This window comes from Meleagris gallopavo, chromosome 1, assembly GCF_000146605.3.
Source record: "Meleagris gallopavo isolate NT-WF06-2002-E0010 breed Aviagen turkey brand Nicholas breeding stock chromosome 1, Turkey_5.1, whole genome shotgun sequence".
Taxonomy (NCBI): Eukaryota; Metazoa; Chordata; class Aves; order Galliformes; family Phasianidae; genus Meleagris; species Meleagris gallopavo.
Genome location: NC_015011.2, coordinates 182619174 through 182640628, shown reverse-complemented (window position 1 = coordinate 182640628; position 21455 = coordinate 182619174). Strand labels below are relative to the sequence as shown.

General features: G+C 38.8%; 1 protein-coding gene across 1 annotated transcript in view; it reads left to right on the top strand.

Moving 5' to 3' along the window:
• The window catches only part of EMSY (EMSY transcriptional repressor, BRCA2 interacting), a 92166-nt gene extending 74709 nt beyond the window's left edge, over nucleotides 1-17457 (top strand). The window contains exons 5-15 of the mRNA XM_010706207.2: nucleotides 339-488; nucleotides 2012-2185; nucleotides 3800-3936; nucleotides 5416-5589; nucleotides 6508-6706; nucleotides 7603-7767; nucleotides 8027-8185; nucleotides 9916-9975; nucleotides 11021-11175; nucleotides 12402-12965; nucleotides 15818-17457. Of these exons, the coding sequence (XP_010704509.1) occupies nucleotides 339-488; nucleotides 2012-2185; nucleotides 3800-3936; nucleotides 5416-5589; nucleotides 6508-6706; nucleotides 7603-7767; nucleotides 8027-8185; nucleotides 9916-9975; nucleotides 11021-11175; nucleotides 12402-12965; nucleotides 15818-16015 (2135 nt within the window). The 3' untranslated portion in view covers nucleotides 16016-17457. The remainder of the gene's footprint in view (nucleotides 1-338; nucleotides 489-2011; nucleotides 2186-3799; nucleotides 3937-5415; nucleotides 5590-6507; nucleotides 6707-7602; nucleotides 7768-8026; nucleotides 8186-9915; nucleotides 9976-11020; nucleotides 11176-12401; nucleotides 12966-15817) is intronic.
• Nucleotides 17458-21455: the final 3998 nt, after the last annotated feature.

The following is a 21455-nucleotide window of genomic DNA, read 5'->3' as shown; positions in this document are numbered from 1 at the left end:
AGTGATAGAATGTAATCCTGTGACTCAGTGGGAGTCGCTAGGAATTGAAACAGGCACATGAAAGCAAAGATGATGAATATCTTATTTGCAAGGAAATCTAAAAAACAAAACAAACAAACAAAAAAAAAAACAAAAACAACCAAACCCACAAAACAATAAGCAAACAATTAAAGAAAACAGCCCTACAAAAAAGAAAAGTATTTTCATAATCAGGAATAAATGGGCTCAGAATAGAAGCCTTGTGAGGCTACCTGCCCACTAGGGCTCAGTCTGAGAAAGCATTTCAGGAAGTAACTTTTCGTGCCTGTATTTTAACAGTAACCTTTCTCCTTTCCTAGGTGTTAAAATAATCACTCAACAGGTGCAGCTCAGTAAAATCCTTCCCAAACCAGTTACAGCGGCATTGCCCAGCAGTAGCAATTCACCTATTATGGTTGTTAGCAGTAATGGGACTGTCATGACAACTAAACTGGTCACTACTCCCTCTGGTAAGTTATGATTCTGAGAAGGGAAGGGAGGGTTAAACCCAGGCATGCAGGCAGCAAAACATGGTTTGCTAGGGGGAAAAAGGTCACTTCTCTCTTGTAAACAGTGAGCACAACATCACATTCATGGACCTGGATCATTATGCTAGATAAGGATTTTAGCTCTTTCATTCCTCTTGTGATCTCTTTGCATTAATGCAGAAACAGTGAAAATTCCATCCTCATTGAGTTGATTTAAATATATATATATATATACTTATATATATATATATTATTTTTTTTTGCAATACACTGATACTTTGCACTTCTGTAGCACCTTACATTAGACAATTTACATTAGTGTGTTTTTGTTTTTTTTTTTAGGTGCCTCAAGTAGGTAGGTCATCATCATTTCTATTTTAGACACATGGAGTTTAAAAGACAGATGACTTGCTCATAGTCTTGCCAAAAAACTGAATTTTAAAATCCCATTTATTTTTTTTTTTTCCTGGAGATCTAATTGTATTTGTGTTTTCTTATTCATTGAAGATCAGAAATAATGCAGATGGTGCAAGTTATGATCTTGTATAGGAAAATGTGCAAAGGAGCTCTATCCCTGTTTTCTGAATTTTTAGCATGAGCTGGGATTATTAGCTCATGTTGATAGTTAATGATATCTTAAAAAGAAACAAAAACCTATAGCTCCTGCTTCGCACAAACATTTCCAAGTATATAAAAAAGAGTTAACAGTTTTGCAGTACTTTTAATTCATATAACCTTGTTCTGCTCTCTTAGATTTGAACATATGGCTTTCTTGGTAAAGCAAGTTGGTTTTCTCTGTGATGTTTAGCAATTAATATCTGTAGCAAATTATTGGCAGCAGTACAAGCAGAACGAAATTGTGTTCATAGTGTAGCTGTTGACTCCTGTTATTATTTTGAGCATGTTCTTCTGTGTACTCTCACCTCATTCTGTTCTGAATAGGTAGAGGAAAATAGGATTTAGCTAAACGCTAAATCTATGCAATTGTATTGTCATTGTAAATTACTCTTGGGTCTAAATATATCTCTGAGGGAAGTAATTACTCGTGTTCTTAAATGATTTGTCTCATGGACAAAATGGGAGTCTAGGCCTCTTTCAGGAGGAACAGAAATCAGTTCTCATAGTTTCATCAAAGAACTAATTCTTGGGTGTCTAGCGGAGTAAATGGCAAAATTCAGGTAGAATCTGTGCACCTATTGAAAAGTAAAATCTTGGGAAGAAGGACGCGAGTTAAAATGTGTCAGTCATAGAGCATGTAGTGCAATATTTAACAAAACTCTATTTAATTTAAAGATGGTAAGTGCTTGAATATTGCTTTGCATGTTTAGAAACTACCTGTAGGTTCACAAGGAGTTGCAATAAATTGCAGTATAGAGTCTCTCTGAATACAATCTAGTGCTTTTCTTCTAATATAACTTTTTTTTTTTCTCCCCACCTTACAAATAATAGGGAATTATGTTTTAACAGAGAACTTTGCTGTTTTTGTCTTTTGTTCTTTAACACAGGAACTCAAGCAACATACACACGGCCGACAGTTAGCCCCTCTATAGGGGCTCGGATGGCTGGAACTCCTGGGGCTGCAACTTATGTGAAAACCACGAGTGGTAGCATCATTACAGTAGTACCAAAATCACTGGCTACTCTGGGAGGCAAGATTATCAGTAGTAATATTGTTTCTGGTAAGCATATGAGTTGTTTTTGTTTGTTTTTTTTTTATATATTGGGATTGAATTCACAAGCAAGTCTATACTTGCTCAGATTGTTCAGGGCTTTTCTTTGGATTGTGTGCTTAAATAATGTATAGGGCTTTTATTGGAGGGGTTAACTCAGAAGAAAATAGCTGAAAGTGAAGATACAAATAACAGGTAGAAGTATGGATTCTTTTGTCCTTAGATAACAGCTCATGCTGCTGGTTCTTAGCAGAATCCCAAAGTACCACCAGCCAGATCCTGGCACTGAAAGGCACAGCAGAGGCTGGGGTAAAGCCATGCTGGAGTGTAGTCTGGTAGACGTGCCTCAATTTTTTTTAATCTTACTTTCTGCAAAATCGGATTTAGGACTAAAACGGTAACTTCTTCATCCTGTTTCAGGTATGATGAGTTCTTAAGGAGATTTCTAGATAGACTAACGAGTTCATAAACAAAAGAGAGTATTATTGTTCTCCAGAGCAGCAGACTATGCAGGGAAGCCCTTACTTGATCTTGGTGAGGATTCTACCAATTTGTCCTGATATTACACAAGTTTAAAAACTATATCTTCCTTTTTTTATATATTCTTTTTTTATTTCATGTTCTTTTCCTTTTCTGCTAATGGAGCAGCCAGCTAGAGGCTTCCTAAGCTAAGAAAATAATGGTTGTGTCTCAGCAAATCTTCCCTTCCTCAGGATTAGTACAGTTATTGATCTGAACTGTATAGTGAGGCATCTGCAGGCATGACTAGTGGGTAGAAGGTAATGAGAGGAATTCTTGGGATTGCAACTGTGATGACTGAGCAGTATTTTCTGCGGAGGGAAAATGGTAGGGGTGGTTAAAAACAAAAAAAGGCTGTCTGAGTAGATCTTGAAATGGCAGTCTGATAACATTAATTACATAAGTATCAGTGTGTGTGCCATTGTAGATTGTGGAGGGTGGTCCAGCATTGCCTGCTCTGCAGGTTGATGCAGGGAATGGATCTTATTACATAGTGGGAGAGGGAGAGAAATAACCAACACAGCTCTTTGAAATAAATAAAAATAAAAATAGTTAGGAATTCAACTTTCAAGAACTGATTTTAACACAGTAGCATATTTTTCTTAATTTTCATTTTTCCTTCAATCCACTATTAGTCACTTACATTGAAGCATCTCAATTCTAGAAAGAGATGGCTATTACTGACACATACAGGTTCTTCTGCCTAAGTTATCTGTTGAGCTCCAAAGTCAATCTGTGCATGTAGGACATTGACTTGAGTATTAGCATTGCCCTTAATGCTAACTCTAGCTTTTGAGAAGTTAGATGTATTATCCTGAGACACTTGCATTAGTCTTCTCTGTAATTCATGAGAAGAAGCTGTCTGTTCTAATACAGAATGAACTGCTCTTGTTCAGCACATGCCTGTTTTGCCTATAGACGAAAGATTTGTGGAGCAAGCAGTTGATCTTTTATGTGTTGAGTTGCATAAATTCCAATTCCAGATGCTTTCTTTGTTGTTCTGTAAGATTTAAATACAGTGATTTCTATGCAGCCAACTTCTAAAGTGAAAGGAAATATATGTGGGATAAGCTTCACATTCCTTCTTTTCTCATTAAAATTTAGGAACTACAACCAAAATCACTACAATTCCAATGACTTCCAAACCCAATGTGATTGTTGTGCAAAAGACTACTGGAAAAGGAACCACAATTCAAGGGCTTCCTGGCAAAAATGTTGTCACAACGTTGTTGAATGCTGGGGTAAGTAAGACTTTAAAGATCTATGGCCAAATGACAGATTGTGCTAACTGCTGTGCTCTTTCTGCTAAAGTCTCAATTAAAAGCCAATTTTGCATGAGCTTTGTAGCAGATACAGCATGCCTTAATTTCAAGGATGTTAGAAGAACAAATATGTTTTGCAAGTTATTAAAGATATTTAAAACAAGCTGGGATTGTTCCCAGAGTTATGATTTGCCCTTTTTTCCACAGTTAATTGTTTTGTAACCCTGAAGAATTAAGCAGAAGTAGAATCTTACCCTGTTAATGCTGTAATGAGAACCTTAGACGTGTTACAAGCATGCATTTCTGTGTCTTTTTTGGGCAGAAATAAGCTGTTCCTTTACAGTAAAGGTACCACATTTGATTTCCTGCTCCTGAGTATTAGGTAGTGGTGTAGTTCTTGAATAACATGATGTGTAGTAAAAACAGAATCAAGTTTCCAGATGCAGCTGGATTTTCCTTCACACATTATGAACCTGCTTTTCATTCATAACTAGAACTGTGAGATTGAATGCTTTAATCACGTTATCCTTTAAAGTTTACTTGGCTAGCTGAGCAGGAATCTTTTTGAAACTTTTCAAGACATATTTTTTGAAAATTTCAACTTTTCTGGCTTAAACAAGAACAAAACCTAAAGCTATGTTTTCATGCAAATAGGAATCTCATGATGTTACACAATAGGAGACACCAGACTGGTGGTATTTCAGAAAAAAAAAAAAAGTATGGTTGTTGGAATTTCCATCTACTTGGTGGGAATGTGTAGTACTGAGAGAACTGGCAACTAACATGGTTCCTCATGTAGTTTGTTACTGTGCAGAACTAAAGAAGCATGCTCAATTTCCTTGCTGTTCTTAAGCTATCAGGAGTTTAGTTATCCGTCAGCAATATTTCAAAATCCAATGTTTCCCATGGAACAGCTGTGAAAATGCATCTTCAAAATAAAGGAATTTAATTTGTTTAAAAACAAACAAACAAAACAAACAAACAAAAAAAAAACACAAAAAAAACAGATAAAATTAATATTTTGGGCAGGAGGATTACACAGATTTATATTTATGTCATTTATTTTTAGTTTTCCAATTCGAGTTTCATAGATGTTATGCCAAAATGAGAGGCTTTAAATAAACATTTGCAAAAGATTTGAGGAAAGTTCCAGCTTAGGTGAATTCTTTGGAGCAACTTCAAGAAATTTGTCAGTGTCATTTAGTTACTCTTTGCTCAACCCTTCAGAGCAGTTCGAAAGATAAAGTAATGGAAAAGAGGATTTGGGTATTTTTTCCATTCAAAGCCATAGGGTTCTTTAAGTCTTGGATGTTCTTTGTATTAAATACATCTAGTTCTAACAGCAGTAGGTTGATTCTGTGGTACACACACTCACCAATAACTGTGTATTTTTTTAGAGAAGTGGGTCTCCCTGAAGAACTTCACTCAGTTAACCTGTAAACTTTGACTTCTCTACAGGGGGAGAAAACTGTTCAGGCAGTGCCAGCAGGAGCAAAACCTGCTATCATCACTGCCACGAGACCCATCACAAAAATGATTGTTACACAGCCAAAAGGAATAGGGTCCACGGTCCAGCCAGCCACCAAAATCATCCCAACTAAAATTGTTTATGGTCAGCAAGGGAAAACGCAGGTACAGTGAGGACCCATTTCTGTTTTGAAATGTACCCCTAAATTTTAATGGGAAATAGATCATTTTTCACTGTGTTGCCACAATTATTGCGAGATGAATATATGCGGAATGTGTCTGTGGGGAATGAGACTTAAGAAAGTTATGAGGTGGCCTTGATTCTGGCTTCTTGAGCACAGTGTTGGCATTTGTTAGCTATTCTTGGAGGCATAGAATAAGTTGAAAAGAATTATTAAGCCTATTACATAGCTGAAATTTAAGATGTCTGGTCATGGCTCAGGAGGCCTCTTTTAAGTCTTAAAGCTAATGACTAGATCATTAAAAGTAAAGATGTGGAGACTGAACATAGGTCGTGTCAAATGTGAGAATTTTATTGAAGCTGTTCTATCATTGATGTATTTTCACATTTCCCCTACAGTCTTGTGTTATTGGCAGGGCTGTAGACAGAGAATCTGGCTTTTGTCTGGATGCTCCCAGTTTCACCTTTTTTCTCCGGTTGCTTTTTGTATATGAAAGAGCTAAAAGCAGGTGTAATATTTTGTGTGTCTTGAGCATTCAAGGCTATCGTGGGCTAAGGAAGACAGGTGTTTGTCCTTAGCAATGCAGTGCATGTTCCAGCTCACTTACCTAGCTTTCTCTTGTCCACATCACTGTGTCCAGCTGCGAAGAATGACTGCTTAGTGCTTTATTATGTTAAGTGCTCAAAATTACTGAGAAGTACATTCTTGTGCAGTGCCATTTACTGGGACTTCATGGTTTAACAATCAGAGTTGCTGAATTTACAGGTAGACTTCTTTTAGCAAGTTATCAGTATTGTCTAAGTCTTGTACGTAGATCTCTTTTAGTGGCACACTGTTCTCTAATTGCTCAGATCTGTTTTCATGAGTGCTCTTACTGTACGCAATCTATCTTTCTAACCAGGTTCTCATAAAACCAAAGCCAGTGACATTTCAAGCAACAGTTGTGAGTGAACAAACTAGGCAGTTGGTAACTGAAACGTTACAGCAGGCGTCAAGGGTAGCAGAGACAGGGAATTCATCTCTTCCAGAAGTGAAAGAAGAACCACAAAGTTACACTGATAGCAGCTCTTCTTCTACAGAGTCCTCTCAGAGCTCCCAAGGTATGCATCAACATTTCCTAAAATAGGAGTGGAGTTTCTACCAAGCATGCTGATTAGTTTCACATAACTCTGTGCATCTCTTCAGCAAAGTTCTTCATCTAGTCTGTTGTCACTGAGTGTCACTGTCACTTCCCTTATAGGTATATTCATCTTGCATGAGCTATTTAATAGATACACCATTATCCTTTGTGAAAAATAGAAATAATATTTCCTTGCTGGGCTCTTGGTTGTGAAGACAGTACAGCCACCACTCCTTCAAGCTCTGATATAGATGCAGCTTCTCATGTGAAAGAATAGGATAAATAATAAATGTATTTATAAAGTAACTAACACTCAACCTTTCGTCTGAAGTGACCATAGAATGTATCACTACACTAAATAAAAGGAAATTTCTCAGTTAAACACACTTATTTATCAATCAGTAACCTTTTCTGTATAATACTGTAACTTTTGGTTTATACTGTCATTTTCAATAGTTTTTTTTTTTAAAAAAAAGACTGAAAAACTTGAAAGGTAGGCAGTGCAAATTCAAAATGCTGAATGCATGTTGATAAACTGAACTGTGAAAACCTTCAAGGTGAATTCAGCATGCAAAGAGAGATGCTGAACTTTGATTTATCAAAGCTTTGATAAAGAACTAAGAAATAAGATCTTGGTAACTTGATAAAATGAATTGTGTTTTACTTTGGGTCACTTGTAATTAAAACTAAACAAAAGCATTGCAGTATGAGGCTTTGCATCCTTGTAAAAGTTCAGAACTAAAGAATAATGGTTAATGTAGTTTGATTTTGAGCCCAACTGTTCTTTCAAGCAAGATGTTGGACAAGAGACCTCCAACCCACTTGGTTCCATGATGACTGACTTCATGTGCCTTACATTTTTTTTTTTGTCAACAGATTCTCAGCCTGTAGTCCATGTGATTGCTTCAAGAAGTCAAGATTGGTCAGAACATGAAATAGCTGTGGACACCAGCCCTACAATAATTTACCAGGATGTATCCAGTGAATCTCAGTCGGCTACTTCCACGATAAAAGCTTTGCTAGAACTTCAGCAGACAACAGGTGTGGAAATGCATTTGATTGGTTAGGATTACTTCAGAGCACTCAGCTGCTATATTTGCTTAAGCAGCAGTTTGTAAGAAATTTTGTAATTGAAAAGCACCTACCTTAAATCAACTAGTTTTGTTTCATTTTTACTCTATAAAAGCTCTTTTGAAACAATTATGTAACGTACATAATGTATTAATTACATTACAGTTAAACTATTGCTTTCATACTGGAGATCTGTTTTAATGCATCCTGCTTTGCTTTTCTTTGAAAGCAGTGAAGGAGAAGTTAGAATCGAAGCCAAGGCAGCCTACCATTGACTTGAGCCAAATGGCTGTCCCAATACAGATGACCCAAGAAAAGAGACATTCTCCAGAAAGCCCTTCAATTGCTGTAGTAGAATCAGAATTAGTTGCTGAATATATCACAACTGGTAAGTGACTTAGACAGTTGATTGTAGTTTTGTAATTGAAGTCTTGGGACTTTATTTTGGAGTTCTCTTTCACTTGTATTTCACTGTAATCCTCCAGTGAAGAAATGAGTGTTTTCTTCCACTACTGAGACCCTATGCAGAGTGGGGCAGAAAATGCATCTGCTTTTCTGGAACATACTGGAAAGTGCTTTTAGTTGAAACAAATGATTCTTGTTTCAAGACATTATAATTAAAGAGACGTTCTGTCCTCTGATTAGATGGTGAGGAAACGCTGCCCTTCTTGTCTTTAGGGAAAATGTCTAGTAAGAAAGAAGTAGAAAACGAAGTTACAGGAACTACACTTATTTTTTACTTCATCCATATTGGCAAAATGCTACTTGCTTACAAGCACAAAGTATGTTTTTCAGCCAGATGCGCTTTTGGCTTCCTAATGCAGTTCTCGGCTTCTTCATTTGCCGGAATGATTTGAACTGCTAAATTTGCACTTTTTGAAGAAATGGTTTAAACTGAAATTATATTTGGGAGACAACTCTTACCTTCTGTATTTTATTTTTTTTTAACACTTGAATCCTCCTATCTGGATGTCATTTTTGTCTTAGCCCATGACTCCTTTCCATTGGACAACTCTCTAATTATGCCAAGTCTCTTTGGATGCTCTCTGCTACCTTAAGAATCCTACTTATGAGCCAGCTTCACACAAGAGGATCAAACTACTTGATTGAATTTCTTAAGTCCACATTGTTGGTCTACCTACTGTCTTTATTTGGAAAATGAAAACATGAATGTGTTCAAAATATGCATTGAGGGAGTGAAATAAGTATGTGTCTGTAACTTCAGTGTTTGTACCGTTCAATGTCCAATCTAATTTCTTTTTATTTGTCATTTTCCTGTCCTACACTCCTTTTTTCGTTTCCGTCCCTTCTGTATTCTAAATTTAAGTTGTGTAAAATTGGGGATGGAGGGGCTTATTGTTACTCTAAAATAACACTTGATGTGTCTGGCTTTGGTTTTGAATGTTTGACTCATTCTCCCTTGGATCTTTTTTAAATCGAGCTCTGAAATAGAATAAATAATGTTCAACTGCTCTCCAGTCACCAAGTCAGTCATGCTCACTGACATAGATGCCATGCATTGTGTTTGTATTCAAAGTTCTGTTTGTTACTGGGTCTTACTGCAAAAGCTGATGTAAACTAGGACCCTTTGGGTGCTGGGAGGAGAGGAGAGAAAGTCAGTATCTCTGTAGAGACTTTGTCATATGGAGTACAAAAGCTGAAAGCTTCCCTGAACAATTAATGCTTAAAGTAGTGTTTATTTGGTAAAGTTTGAGATGATTTACAGGAATCTGCCAGGGAAATGCAGGCTACTGTGGGCTGACTGACAGCAGTCTCTGCTACAGCACAAAACCGATTATTTTGCTCTTACATTTTTATCCCTTCACCCAGTTTAACTGCACATTACCAGGGAATGCAGGTAATTCAGAGTTTCCTTTTGTTTTAATTTCTGCTTCTCAGGATTCATCATAATCCGTACAGTTGTATTTTCTGCTAGAAAATTCAGTAGTAAGGTAGTCTGCAAGATGTAATTGACTGTGGAATCTCCTGCATACGATTCCACCAAAGGATTAGGTGCACTTTTATCTGTATGGGAGCTGGGATTCAAAGTGTACTTCCTGGTGAGGACAAGGGAGCAGTTCACGCATCTTAGTGTCACCGTTTTTTGTCTGTCTGCAGACTCAGGAAGACAACACTGTCTTGGTTCACATTCGGAAGAATATCTACACAACCACATAGGTTAGAAACTTTACTTTTAAATGAAGCTTTGAATTGGGTAGGAACTGTTGGGGGATATCCATAATGGATCTAGCACAGCATGCAAGCTGGTATTGATATCATCCAACTCCTTTCCTGGAACGGGAAAGTGAAATTGTCGTATTATTTCAAAATTTGACCTTCCTTCTAACTTTCAGCAAGGTTGCTGGTCTTTTAACTTTCAGTTATAGTATAACTGAATATAAACTTTGCTTTTTCTCCTTCAGTTATTCAGTATTGCATGACCAAAACGTTAATGAAAGTATTTACATGTTGGTATGGATAGGCGTGGAATTTGGATTTACGTCTTATCAGTGACTGCAATATGGAATGATTGATGTTTTATTTTTTGAATTGCCAAGGGAATCATTTCTCTGTTAATCCATTATTTAATTATGGAGCCATAACCATTGCTCCATAACTTATGGTCGTGTCTGTTCTAACAGACCCTTGACAAGGTCTCTAATTTTAGTCTGTGATTTCTGATCGGCCTTGCTTGTTTTCTTAATAATATCTGAGCATTTTTTAATGGCTAATCTCACAAATTTAGCTTGTACTTGAGAGAGTATTTGTTGTGATTTAACAGTGATAGAAATTCAGTGTGCAGGGGTTGCTGTTCTTAATTGCAGTCAGTTGTGCAGGTGCTTTTGGCACCTGTAAAGGTGACAGAATAATTTGTGCTCTACGGTGTTGTGTAGTATGGGTTATATAAAAAGAACCCAGCTGAAAACAGAGTACAAATTCCGCTTGCAAAGTTGGCGTGCTGGGAAAAGGAGTCCAGAGGAGATTTGGACCAACTGTGATGACTTAGGAAACAGAGACAAAAGCAAAGTCCCTGAGATGCTATTTTAAGAGGCTTCTCAAAATAGATCTGCACTTTAAAGTTGAAGCTGTCATACAATCAAATATATTTTGTACTCAGCTCTTTATTTCACTCATGCTTTCAGCTGAAGGATAAATGCAAAGCAAACAGTTGAAGTTACTGCAGTTAGTTCTGGAGAAGTGCCACTGACCTCTTTACTTTCAGTTAGTCATCGGTCCCAACCCCACCAGCAGTCATCCCAGCCCCAGAGGACTCTGCTGCAGCACGTGGCTCAGTCACAGACAGCAACGCAGACTTCTGTTGTGGTGAAATCTATCCCCGCATCCTCCACAGGCGCAATTACCCATATCATGCAGCAGGTTGTACCCTTTCTTTTGCAAACAGTCTGTAAAACAGCAGGAGGTTATGTGAATGATGCAGGAGCAGGGTTTCTTCTGAATGAGTGTGTTCCTCTCATTGGAAATGCTAAGTGTGAGGGCAAATGAGTTCAACGTTGCCTGTTTTGATGGGGGAGGATGGTGGGTTAAAAAGGAAGACTTGAGAGTGTTAAAAGAGGTATTCACAGTCACTGTGGAGAAGTCTTTCCTAGATTAGTTTTTGCTGTTTATGTCATCTTCTTGAGAGCAACCAGGTGCTTTTTTCCATATTGTTGTGTTGTAGGGGTCAGCGTTGCAGATTATATTGGCATTAGTGTAGAAAAATCAGCAACCTCAGCTGTGCAACAAGGGCAGTGCTGTGTTAGGATTATAAATCCACTTCAAAGAACAGATTTTCACTGGTGTTTGAGTAGGCTGCTGAAGTCAATAGAATGCTTATGCGAAGATACACAAAGTGTAGTAACATAGGTCTCTTGCTCCCTCAAAAAAATCCAATCAAATTCCTTGAAATGCATGAGAAAAGTTGTAGTAAAATTTTGAGGAGAAGGAAAAGAGAATCTGTGCTGAAATGGGATGGATAGTAGGTGTAGAGAATTATAGAATCTTGGAATTGCTTGAGTTGGAAGGGACCTTTTAAAGGCCATCTAGTCCAAATCCTCTGCACTGAACAGGGACACCTAACAGCTCTGTCAGGTGTTCAGAGCTTCATCCGGCCTCACCTTGAGCATCACCAGGGGATGGGGTACCACCACCTCTCTGGGCATCTCTGGGAGCTGCAGGAGAAAAGATGGAGGGGTTGACTAGACTTTCGAGAGGCACAGTAAGAAGTTGTGTAGATGGGCTCTGGTTTTAATGAGAAGTTAACGATTGAACCACCTCTTTGTCCCTACTCTCTCATATCTATCTGCCATGCTGATTTAATGGATTTGAACCCTAGTGTGATGTGAGCCAGGGCTGTGTATTTTCCACTGAAGAGCAGCTAACGCAGTTAATGTTCTCATGTGGGGGCTTGCTACATTTCAACATGGAAACAGTATTATTAACTACATAGGTGTCATGAATTTTGTGTAAATGTATACGTGAGATGGGAGTCAGCAGTAGTAAAATCAGTTGCAGAAAGATTGAAGCATCAAAAATTATGTTTAGATCATGCTTTCTTATAAATCAGATTGCTCCTTACTAACTTGCTCCAACTTCTTCTTCCTAAGGCCTTAAGCAGTCACACTGCGTTCACCAAACAGAGTGAACAGCTTGGAACTGAGGAGGGAGAAGTGGAAGAGATGGACACCTTAGATCCTCAGACTGGCCTATTCTACAGATCTGCCCTGACACAATCGCAGGCACAAAAACAGCAAAAACTGAGTCAGCCGCAGCTGGAACAGACTCAACTGCAAGTGAAAACTCTGCAATGTTTCCAGACTAAGCAGAAGCAGACAATCCACCTGCAGGCCGACCAAATCCAGCACAAACTCCCACAAATGCCCCAGCTTTCTATAAGGCATCAAAAGCTAACCCCCCTCCAGCAAGAGCAAGCACAGACCAAACCAGATGCACAGCACCCCCCACACCACATGATGGCCAAAGAAAGGCAGCTCCCTACCTTAGTGGCGCAGCCACAGCAAACTGTAGTACAGGTGCTTGCAGTAAAAACCACGCAGCAGCTGCCCAAACTGCAACAGGCACCAACGGCACAAAAAATCTACATGCAACCCCAACCCCCCCAGAGTCAAATGCAGCTACCTGCCTCTTCAGAGAAACAGCCAGCAAGCCAGGTAACGGAATATTGATAGCATGCAAAATACACGTCGCTGTTCAAGGAAAAAATCTAAACACCAACCCTGTCGCTGTAGCAGTGTTTTGTCCTGGCAAGAGAGAACTCCTCATTCCGCTGATATTAATTACCCCATCAGAAGGTTGACACTAGGAAAGAGAAGCACATGTGTTATAGGGGAAAAATCCGTAGAGCTCACAAACGTGTTTTGTTGGACAGTTTTTATGAATTTCTGCCACCACTGGTGCATGGAATTTGTCCCTAATTATTTTCTTCCTTTTTTTAGTTATATGACACATTATTAATTTACGTTCCCGTAGCACTTTTTATTTCTGTGGAAATAAAGATGAATACACTGCAGTCTCCTAAGGCTCTCCATTGTACATCTTCCTTTGTAGTTTACATCTTCCTGAAGTTCAGTGGCTTTCATGTACAAGAGTAAATTCATTTTCCTTGGGAGGGGAAAATGAAACAACTAAGGAACATGGAAAAATACATATATGTTTTAACTCCAGAAAAGTACAAATTCTTTGTCCCTTTCAGGAGTACGTGTGAAAACAAGAGAGTTAACAAACGTCACTTGGGGATGTAAATCCCAAAGGAGACGAGGCTGCTGTGGTATTATACTGCTACAATCCTTATCTAGCAGCCCAAAGAGCTGCGTTTCCCCAGGCTTCAATTACCTATTGCCATCTCGTTGCTAATTCCTTTGTTAAAACACTGAGTTTCAACTGTCTTCTTAATAGCAAGTATGTTGTTTGTGCCAATACTGTCCTTGGAAATATTGATTAGATTTTCAATAATAAAAAAAATCTAGCTGTAATGTGAACAACAAAAATTTGATTTTCAGGTGCAGCAAGCATCCAATTATAACTCAAGGATCCACTGTTACAAAGATAACTTTTGAGGGGCATCAACCTCCTGTTTCAAAGGTAGCAGGTGGCAGTTGTGTGCCCAAACTGGCATTGCCAGTTACGGTTTCCCATGCAGGCATCCATGAAGAGAGCAGTAGCAGACATTTTGAGAATGTCTATGGTGGTGGAAGCTCAGATTGATACAAATGTAGAAACTGTGATAGTGGATCCGCAAAATCAAGGCCATGTCCACTAGTAAACCTGCTAGCGAAGCAGAGTCGTCACCTTGTACCCAGGTGCCGAGGGTGGCTGCAGTAGGGATGACGGCAACTTCCATCCCCCAGCAACAGACATGTAAAGAATCCAGTTCAAGTCCTCCTGCTGTTGGTCCTACTATAACAGAGAGGAAACTCGATGCACAAGGAATGCCTACAACAAACCACTTTATACACATTCAGAATGTATCACAAAAGAAAGCTGAAGAGAGTTCATCAGAAATTGTTATCCAGGTAAGAGAAGACCAGAGCAAATAAGGCAAAGATTTAGCAGAGCAAACGTGCTTTGTCTAATGTCATGATAGCAGCTGAACAGTGTTCAAGTATTTTTTGTTTTTTCTTCAGTTTTTGCTTTTTCTACTCTTAGGCTTGCAACGGATTACAGCTTCAAAGTATGTAGCTCTTGTTAAAATGAGCTCAGGTTTCTTCAGCACTGTCATTCATGGTGTTCTCAGTGTCTTCCTTTGTTTTTCTGCTAAGAAAACAAAGCAAGTTCATCTATTACAAAGTGCTTCACTTTGAAATGATTCAAACGTGACCATCACTGCATACGGTGGATCTATGATCTAGAATTTTTTATGCCATTTAATGAGTATAAAACTAATTTGGGCAGAAAATGAAGTAGAGGTGTTGTGCTCACTGGATGGGAAAGTTCAGTAAATGAGGTCTGGATTCACAAGGACGTTTGTAAACTGTATATAAACAGTCTTTTCACTTTTAAGATAAAGAGACTTTAAATCTTTAGATGCTTGGAATCATTGCCTATCTGATGATTGATATTTTAATTGATTTTGCTGTCTTAAATGTGATATTTTGTGATGTAATTCATGGTCAGAAAGTCAACTGGTGAAGTATTTCAGTCGTCTGAGGTCTCATAGTGTTATATATGAATTGTTGCAGATATTTGGCAGTGTATCTGTTTACAGAAATGATGTGCGGATTGAAATGGTTTTATTGTGTATCGTGTAACAGTGAAATACTTTTGATGGGGAGAACTGTGTACAGAGCATTCAAATTTTTCTTGTCACTTTGTGAACTCTTCATTGCAGCTAACTTGGCTTTTGTGCAATCCCTAGTCCTCATTTCCTTAAACAGACCAAAGGAAATTTCTACTTTATTTTCTATACCTGGAGATGTTGATTATCGTCATGGCATGCTACAGACTTTTTCAAAGTCAGAACATTGCCCAAGTTTTGAATTGTATAAAGATGTAGACTGAATTTCCAGGACCAGAAAAAGCATAAGGAGAAATAAACAGCCTAGATCTGTTTTGTTTCCTTAGCCTCTGTGCTACTGCAGCACTGAACAGGGTCAGAGCTTTTATCACATACAAGAAATAGAGCTATTCCATAGATCTGAATGCTCAGCTGAGGAAAACATAAGATGCTGAAGAGTATTCTCTCTTGCTTTGCATTTGTAGAGTGATGAGTGGTGGCAGTCAGTGGTTTTGCTGTTTGTTGTGCTGCAATTCTGTCACAGACCTTTAGTGAAGGTCCAAGCCCACGATCAGTGCCTTAACAAAGCATTCAGATGTTGTCTTTCACAACCTCATCTTACGAAAGGGTCCTTTGAAGCTCTGACAAATGTTTGCAACAGGCGTTAGCTAGGAAAAATTGTTCTTGGAAAACTAAATAGCCCTTTTTCCATGAGTTCCTGTGCCTGCTGAGATGCCTTTGCCTGCCAAAGCTGTGCATGTTAGAACTTAAATCTTTCTCTTTTTTCAGACTATCCCTCGATATTCCATCCCTTGTCACTCCAGCTCCAACGTGGTAGTGGAACCCAGCGGGCTCCTGGAGCTCAACAACTTCACCAGTCAGCGTCTCGATGATGATGAGGAGACTGCAGTGGAACATGACATGGACAGTAGCGCTGAGGATGGCACTGAGCCCAGCCCCTCTCAGAGTTCTGCTGAACAATCCTAAGGAATGGGGACACTGGAGTGCACTTTAACCTATCCGGGGATTTGAGTATCCCAGATGCCCTTGTTTTGTGATGTCTTAGAGCACTTTGCCTATTAGAGTTGTTCATTGGACCCTTGAAGCATCAGTGTGTTTTAACAAGACAGTATTGCAAAAGCTGCATCTTAGAAATTGTTTCCAAAAAAAAAAAGGTGTAGTTACTGAGATACAGTAATCCCGTGACAGTGGAATGTACTCCTGTTAACAAGCAAATCTGCAGCGAATTCTACAGCCCGTGCTATTGAAGCCCTTGCCCAGATACTGAAAGAGCTTTCATTGAAAAGAGATCTTTAATTTGCTGCGTCTTTTTGTTAGCTGCTGAGCAAAACACCATCAAAGAAGAGAATGTGTAATAAATATTTGTATTTTTAAATAGCATGTGAGAGAAACAGTGTCTCTGACAGTGCTGGAAGAGCCCCAGGAGTTTTGGAATTGGTTAGCTTTCTTGCACTTGTGCTCACTTAGAGTTAAGATTTTTTCATAAGCCGAAAAATATAGTTTATTTTTTTAAAATTCTTGTTGTTGAATGTTTGGAAATAAGCAAAATCACTAACTGGTAGCAGTGTGGATTTGCTCGTGGATTTTTGTTTTCATGCTTTAAAGGAATTAGGGTAACGGTGTACGAGCTGTTTCTTTGTGCCATAAGCACATGAAATGCTCATCGACTCTAGTTGATCTCTGATTATTTATTTAAAACTTAAAGTGAGTCCAAGTTGTTTAAAAAGTTCCTGTTAAACAGGCAGGTGTGTAAATTCTAGTACAATAAGGGTTGTGGGGGATGTATTTTGCTATATATCCATTTTTCAAAATTGGGGGATAAGTGGTTCCACGTCTTTAAAAGCTGAACCTCGGAGCTTAGAAGTGAGCTAAGGCTTTTAAAAAAATCTGTATTTTACTCTGACATGCTGTTTTTAAAGTGACCACTTGGGGAGTTTCGATGTTGAGATCAGTATACAGTGGTAGGTCTCTGAAATCAGCCTTATGACTTGGCTTGTTGAAGCAATACATTGGGTTTCTGTGATAGTTACAAGCCACAGAGAGGGGGGAGTGGGTTCAGATGGGATATGAGAACCAGTTTTAATACGTTCTGCTAATGAAGACAATACTTTTTTTGTTTTGAAATGTATATAAAAAACACGTTTTTAACTGTTTTGTATAGATTTCATTATAAATAACTAAGCATTTTAAGACTTTGACATATCATTTAATTGTATATACATCTATCAGCCTAACTGCCCACTTTTTGGTGCTGGAGTACTACTGTAAGTAGATTTCATCCAAAGTCTAATACAGTTTTTTTGCGTCAGTCTTTTTTTTAAGCTGTGATTTTACTGTTGATACTGTAGTTACGATTAAATTCAAACTAGAGTGATTCTCAAACAAAAAATACAAAACCTAAAACATTACTTTTCCTTGTCCTGAATATCCATGCATGTCAGAACGTGCAGAATCCCCTAGATGGTGCTGTTGCTTCTTCATCTAACCTCAGTTATATTTTGAAGGAAGTCCTTACGATTTTCATAAGGCATTTTCTTCTGTGTTCTCTTCCATTGCCACTGATTCTGAATCACACATTTTTATTATGGTCGAGAGATGAAATTATCAACATGCAAATGCTTAATTTCATTTCTTTTTTGCGTTACCTTTATGTTGGAATAGATTTCTGTTCTGCTTAATATTCAGGATGGGTAAGAATTTATATGAAGTGAAACATAGCATTTGTCAAGTTAAAAGAAAAACCTTACCAGCGTGCCATTCTAAGCTGTTCAGTTGTGGTAGTCGTTTGGGAGCTGTCACTCTTGAGGAATAATTCTGACCAACAAGAGTGTCTTGAGTTATGGTCTCAGGCTTCAAATTTTCCTCTGGCTTGGATCACGTTTTTGCTGTCTCCTGGCATCTTGTGTTCTGAGCGTCCCTGCCGTATCAAGATCTGAAAGGCCATAAAAAGAAAAAGCAAAGCAAGGTTTTTCTTCAGCACATTTGTGCAAAAATGTTGCCATAAATTCTACCCAGTGGAGTGGTGGAGTCACCATCCCTGGAGGTGTTCAAGATCCGTGGAGATGTTGCATTGAGAGACATGGGCAGTGGGCATGGTGGGGTGAATTGGGGTTGAACTTGGGGATCTTCCTGGTCTTCTCCAGCCTTAATGATCCTATGATTAGGATCCTTTTTGCGGTCAAAAAGGGCATGCTAAGAAAATGCATAAGGTGAATTCACTGCTAACGTATTACATATACTGTTAAGTCCTGGTTAGATCTGATGTTTTATATAAGAACTTTGTCTGCACCATTAGTGATGACTTTGCAGCAAAGGTATGAGCAGATCTGCAGTGACTTTTTGACAGTTGCTTGAAGATAGCAGTATCTTGAGAAACATGAAAGCTTTTAGCGCTACTCTAAGAAGCAGTTGTTTTATAGGCTGGCAAATGGGAGCACATGGGGAGCTACCTGGGGGTCATGTAAGCAATTTAGAAAAAAAAGACTGCTGAAATCAATGTGTTCAGGTTAACTTGAAGCTCCTCCTCTTCCCATTCTTTCCCAAATGAGCTGTTTCAGATTCCCTTACTTAATTAATTGTTCTAGCACTTAAACCTCATAAATACCTTTAGCAATAAGAAGCGTGCAAGATGAGATAACCCATTTGGCCTTATCTCCCTTTTCTTCCCTACAGAAGAGAATCCTGCTGTAGCCCTGCACCCATTCCTTGCAGCCTTATAAATATCGCTCAGCTCCTAAAAATAAACCATCAGCATGTACATTAACATTCGCATATCCCTTATCACTAATAAGCTGCATCGTCCTTCCTGAAATTAATGTGATGATTCCCCGTGGAACAGAATAAAGGTGAGCTACGATGATGATAATCTACGCTCTTAGGAGTTGGCAGCTAATTGGGTTGTAACGTAGCGAGAAGATGTGGAAGAATTGGAGAGCAAGTAAAAAAGGATTTGAGTTGCTTTGAATTCAGCATTTCAGTAAATGTGCTCTGGTGTTGCATTAGTGTTTATATGGATTTTCAAAATCTGATACAAAGCTGGGAGAAAGTACTGAAATAAAGGATAAGTCAGGAATACTTTTAAGGATGCTTACAGTCTCAGAGGGCAGCACATTTACTGGAGAGGTTTAACCCTTAGGAGAAATGCATTCTTAGTCTCTGTCTTTCTACCTGTGACAAAATGGGCTTTTGAAAATCGAGGACAAAATAGAAAACGTGAAACTGTTTGGAGTTACAAATGTCATCTCACATGTGGAGAATCCTTTGAACAGATAGAAAGTCTTAGACTTAGAAAGTCTAAGACCTCCAAAAAATCAAAATCAGGGAAATGTGAGACTCTGTGCGTGCTTTTTCCCCTGGTATATCAACCGTTCCTGAGAACTAAGAAGTGTTTTGCAGACAAAGGTGGTTACGAAACCCCCATGGGCACACTGCAAAAGTTCAATCCAGAAAGGACTGATCGTAATTAAGATACTGAGCAAGAAAAATCACGCTGCTTAGAGGCTTTCTTCTATTGGCCATACAGCCTATTCAGTGCCTTTATGGCTATACTGGGCTCAGGACTTGGCTCCCTTAAGCCATTAAGAATGGTAACGAACAGCTCATGCGAAGTTTCCTTCCATACTATGGGACTGAAGAATTTTTCCCCCATCCAAAGTCTGTCCTGAAGCCATTCTGCAATTTGTGAATCTAATCTCTTCCTGTACCAATGTAAAACTTAGCTTAGGATAAGTTTAGAGGTCACCATGATGAATTTAACAAGGAGAAAGCGAGGAAAAAATTGCTTTTAAATGTGTTTGTGGATTCCGAAGCAAGAAGAAATTTGACATCAGTTCTCTTTAACCCCATGTTGCCTAACTTGGGTGGGTATTGAGGAACTTGAGCTCCTTGTGTTATCAGGGAACCAGTAGAGGGAGTAGGAATGTCTCATGGACGATGTATGAGAATCCAAAGAGATTTTGTCAGTCAAGTGCCCGAAATATATATAGCATCCTCTCTGATGGAGGTTTTGCTAACATTTTGACGACTCTTCGTGTGAGAACGTGTCTAATTTATTGCTCGTTACAGCCAATTCCATGTCATTTATTTTAACAAACAGCTTTCCGTAGCTGTTGGCCAGAACTGTCCTGAGGACTTGTAGGACTCCACGACTTTAGGACTTCTTTCACATCATTCTCTACCAGAAATCAACTAAAGGCTCTGAAGGCTTCTTTGCAAAGTCTTTGATTGCTGCTAAGAACGTTTTTTATTGTTTGTTTTAAATGCATATGCAGAACATAACAGACTGTTTATCTATAGCAGTGAGTTATGAGTGTCCTTGCCACACTGTACTCATCATTTTGGCCACTGACTCTCTCCATAAGTGTAAACGCTTTGAAATGGATGTTGGATCAGGCCGGGCTTTTCCAGCAGATGAACTAATCCTTAAATGTTGAAGTGCTACTTGATGCAGCAGCCTTTTTGAGAAGAAAGGCAAGCAAGATAGATTTTGTTTGGTGCCTCTCAGGTCTCCGTTCTCCCAGTTCTCTGTGTTCCCGGATATCAGCTTTCCCCATCAGTTTATTTCAGACCTGTTGTCTGATCTATCTGCTTTACAAGAAGATAACCCAATTTCCAGGTGGAAAATGGGGATGCTCTGCACAATGACCAGATGAGTTTTGAAAATATACAAGGGTGAAAGTTTGACAATCTGCTCCAGTGTTCAACCACCTCATATGGAATTTTCTGGTCTTGAGTTTGTGACCTCTAGATGGGTACCTCTGCCTCAACTGGGACACCCAGAGCAGAGTGCCCAGCACCACCTCCAAGCAGCTTTTGGAGATCTCTGAGTTGGGGTCCTATAAGCACTCCACACACACATTGGGTATTTATACACATGGAGAATATCACCTTTCATCTGTACTCCAAGAAAACTAAATGGAAGCCAAACTAACGATGTAAAATACTTGGAGAAATCACTTCTGTTTCAAGTTTTCAATAACCTGGCTTATGGCAAGATGCACATCTTGGGACCTATGTCTTCTTGCTTGAGTGCCTGTTGATGGGAGGGTTTCAGATACATGTGATGCAACAGCCACTGCTTTCAGGGCTCTGGGAAATAAAGGCAGTAATTTGGAGCTATGGTGACCATGGACTTTCTGGAGTGTGAAAATGATACCACAAAATTCTTTGAGACTATTTTGAGAGATGCTGGAAGAAAATTTTCCTACTGTGTGTCATGTGGAGAAGACTTGCCTCCTCCAGAATGAGGATCAGGCATCTTCTATGGGGTGGGGATGTGTCTCAAGGATTGAAAACAAGGACTTCGCTCAAGGTTATGACATTATCCAGAAATGAATTTCTCCCAGAGATGTAGGAACTCATTTTCTTTTCTTGTACGTGTTTTTTGTTTTTTTTTTTTTCTTCCCTT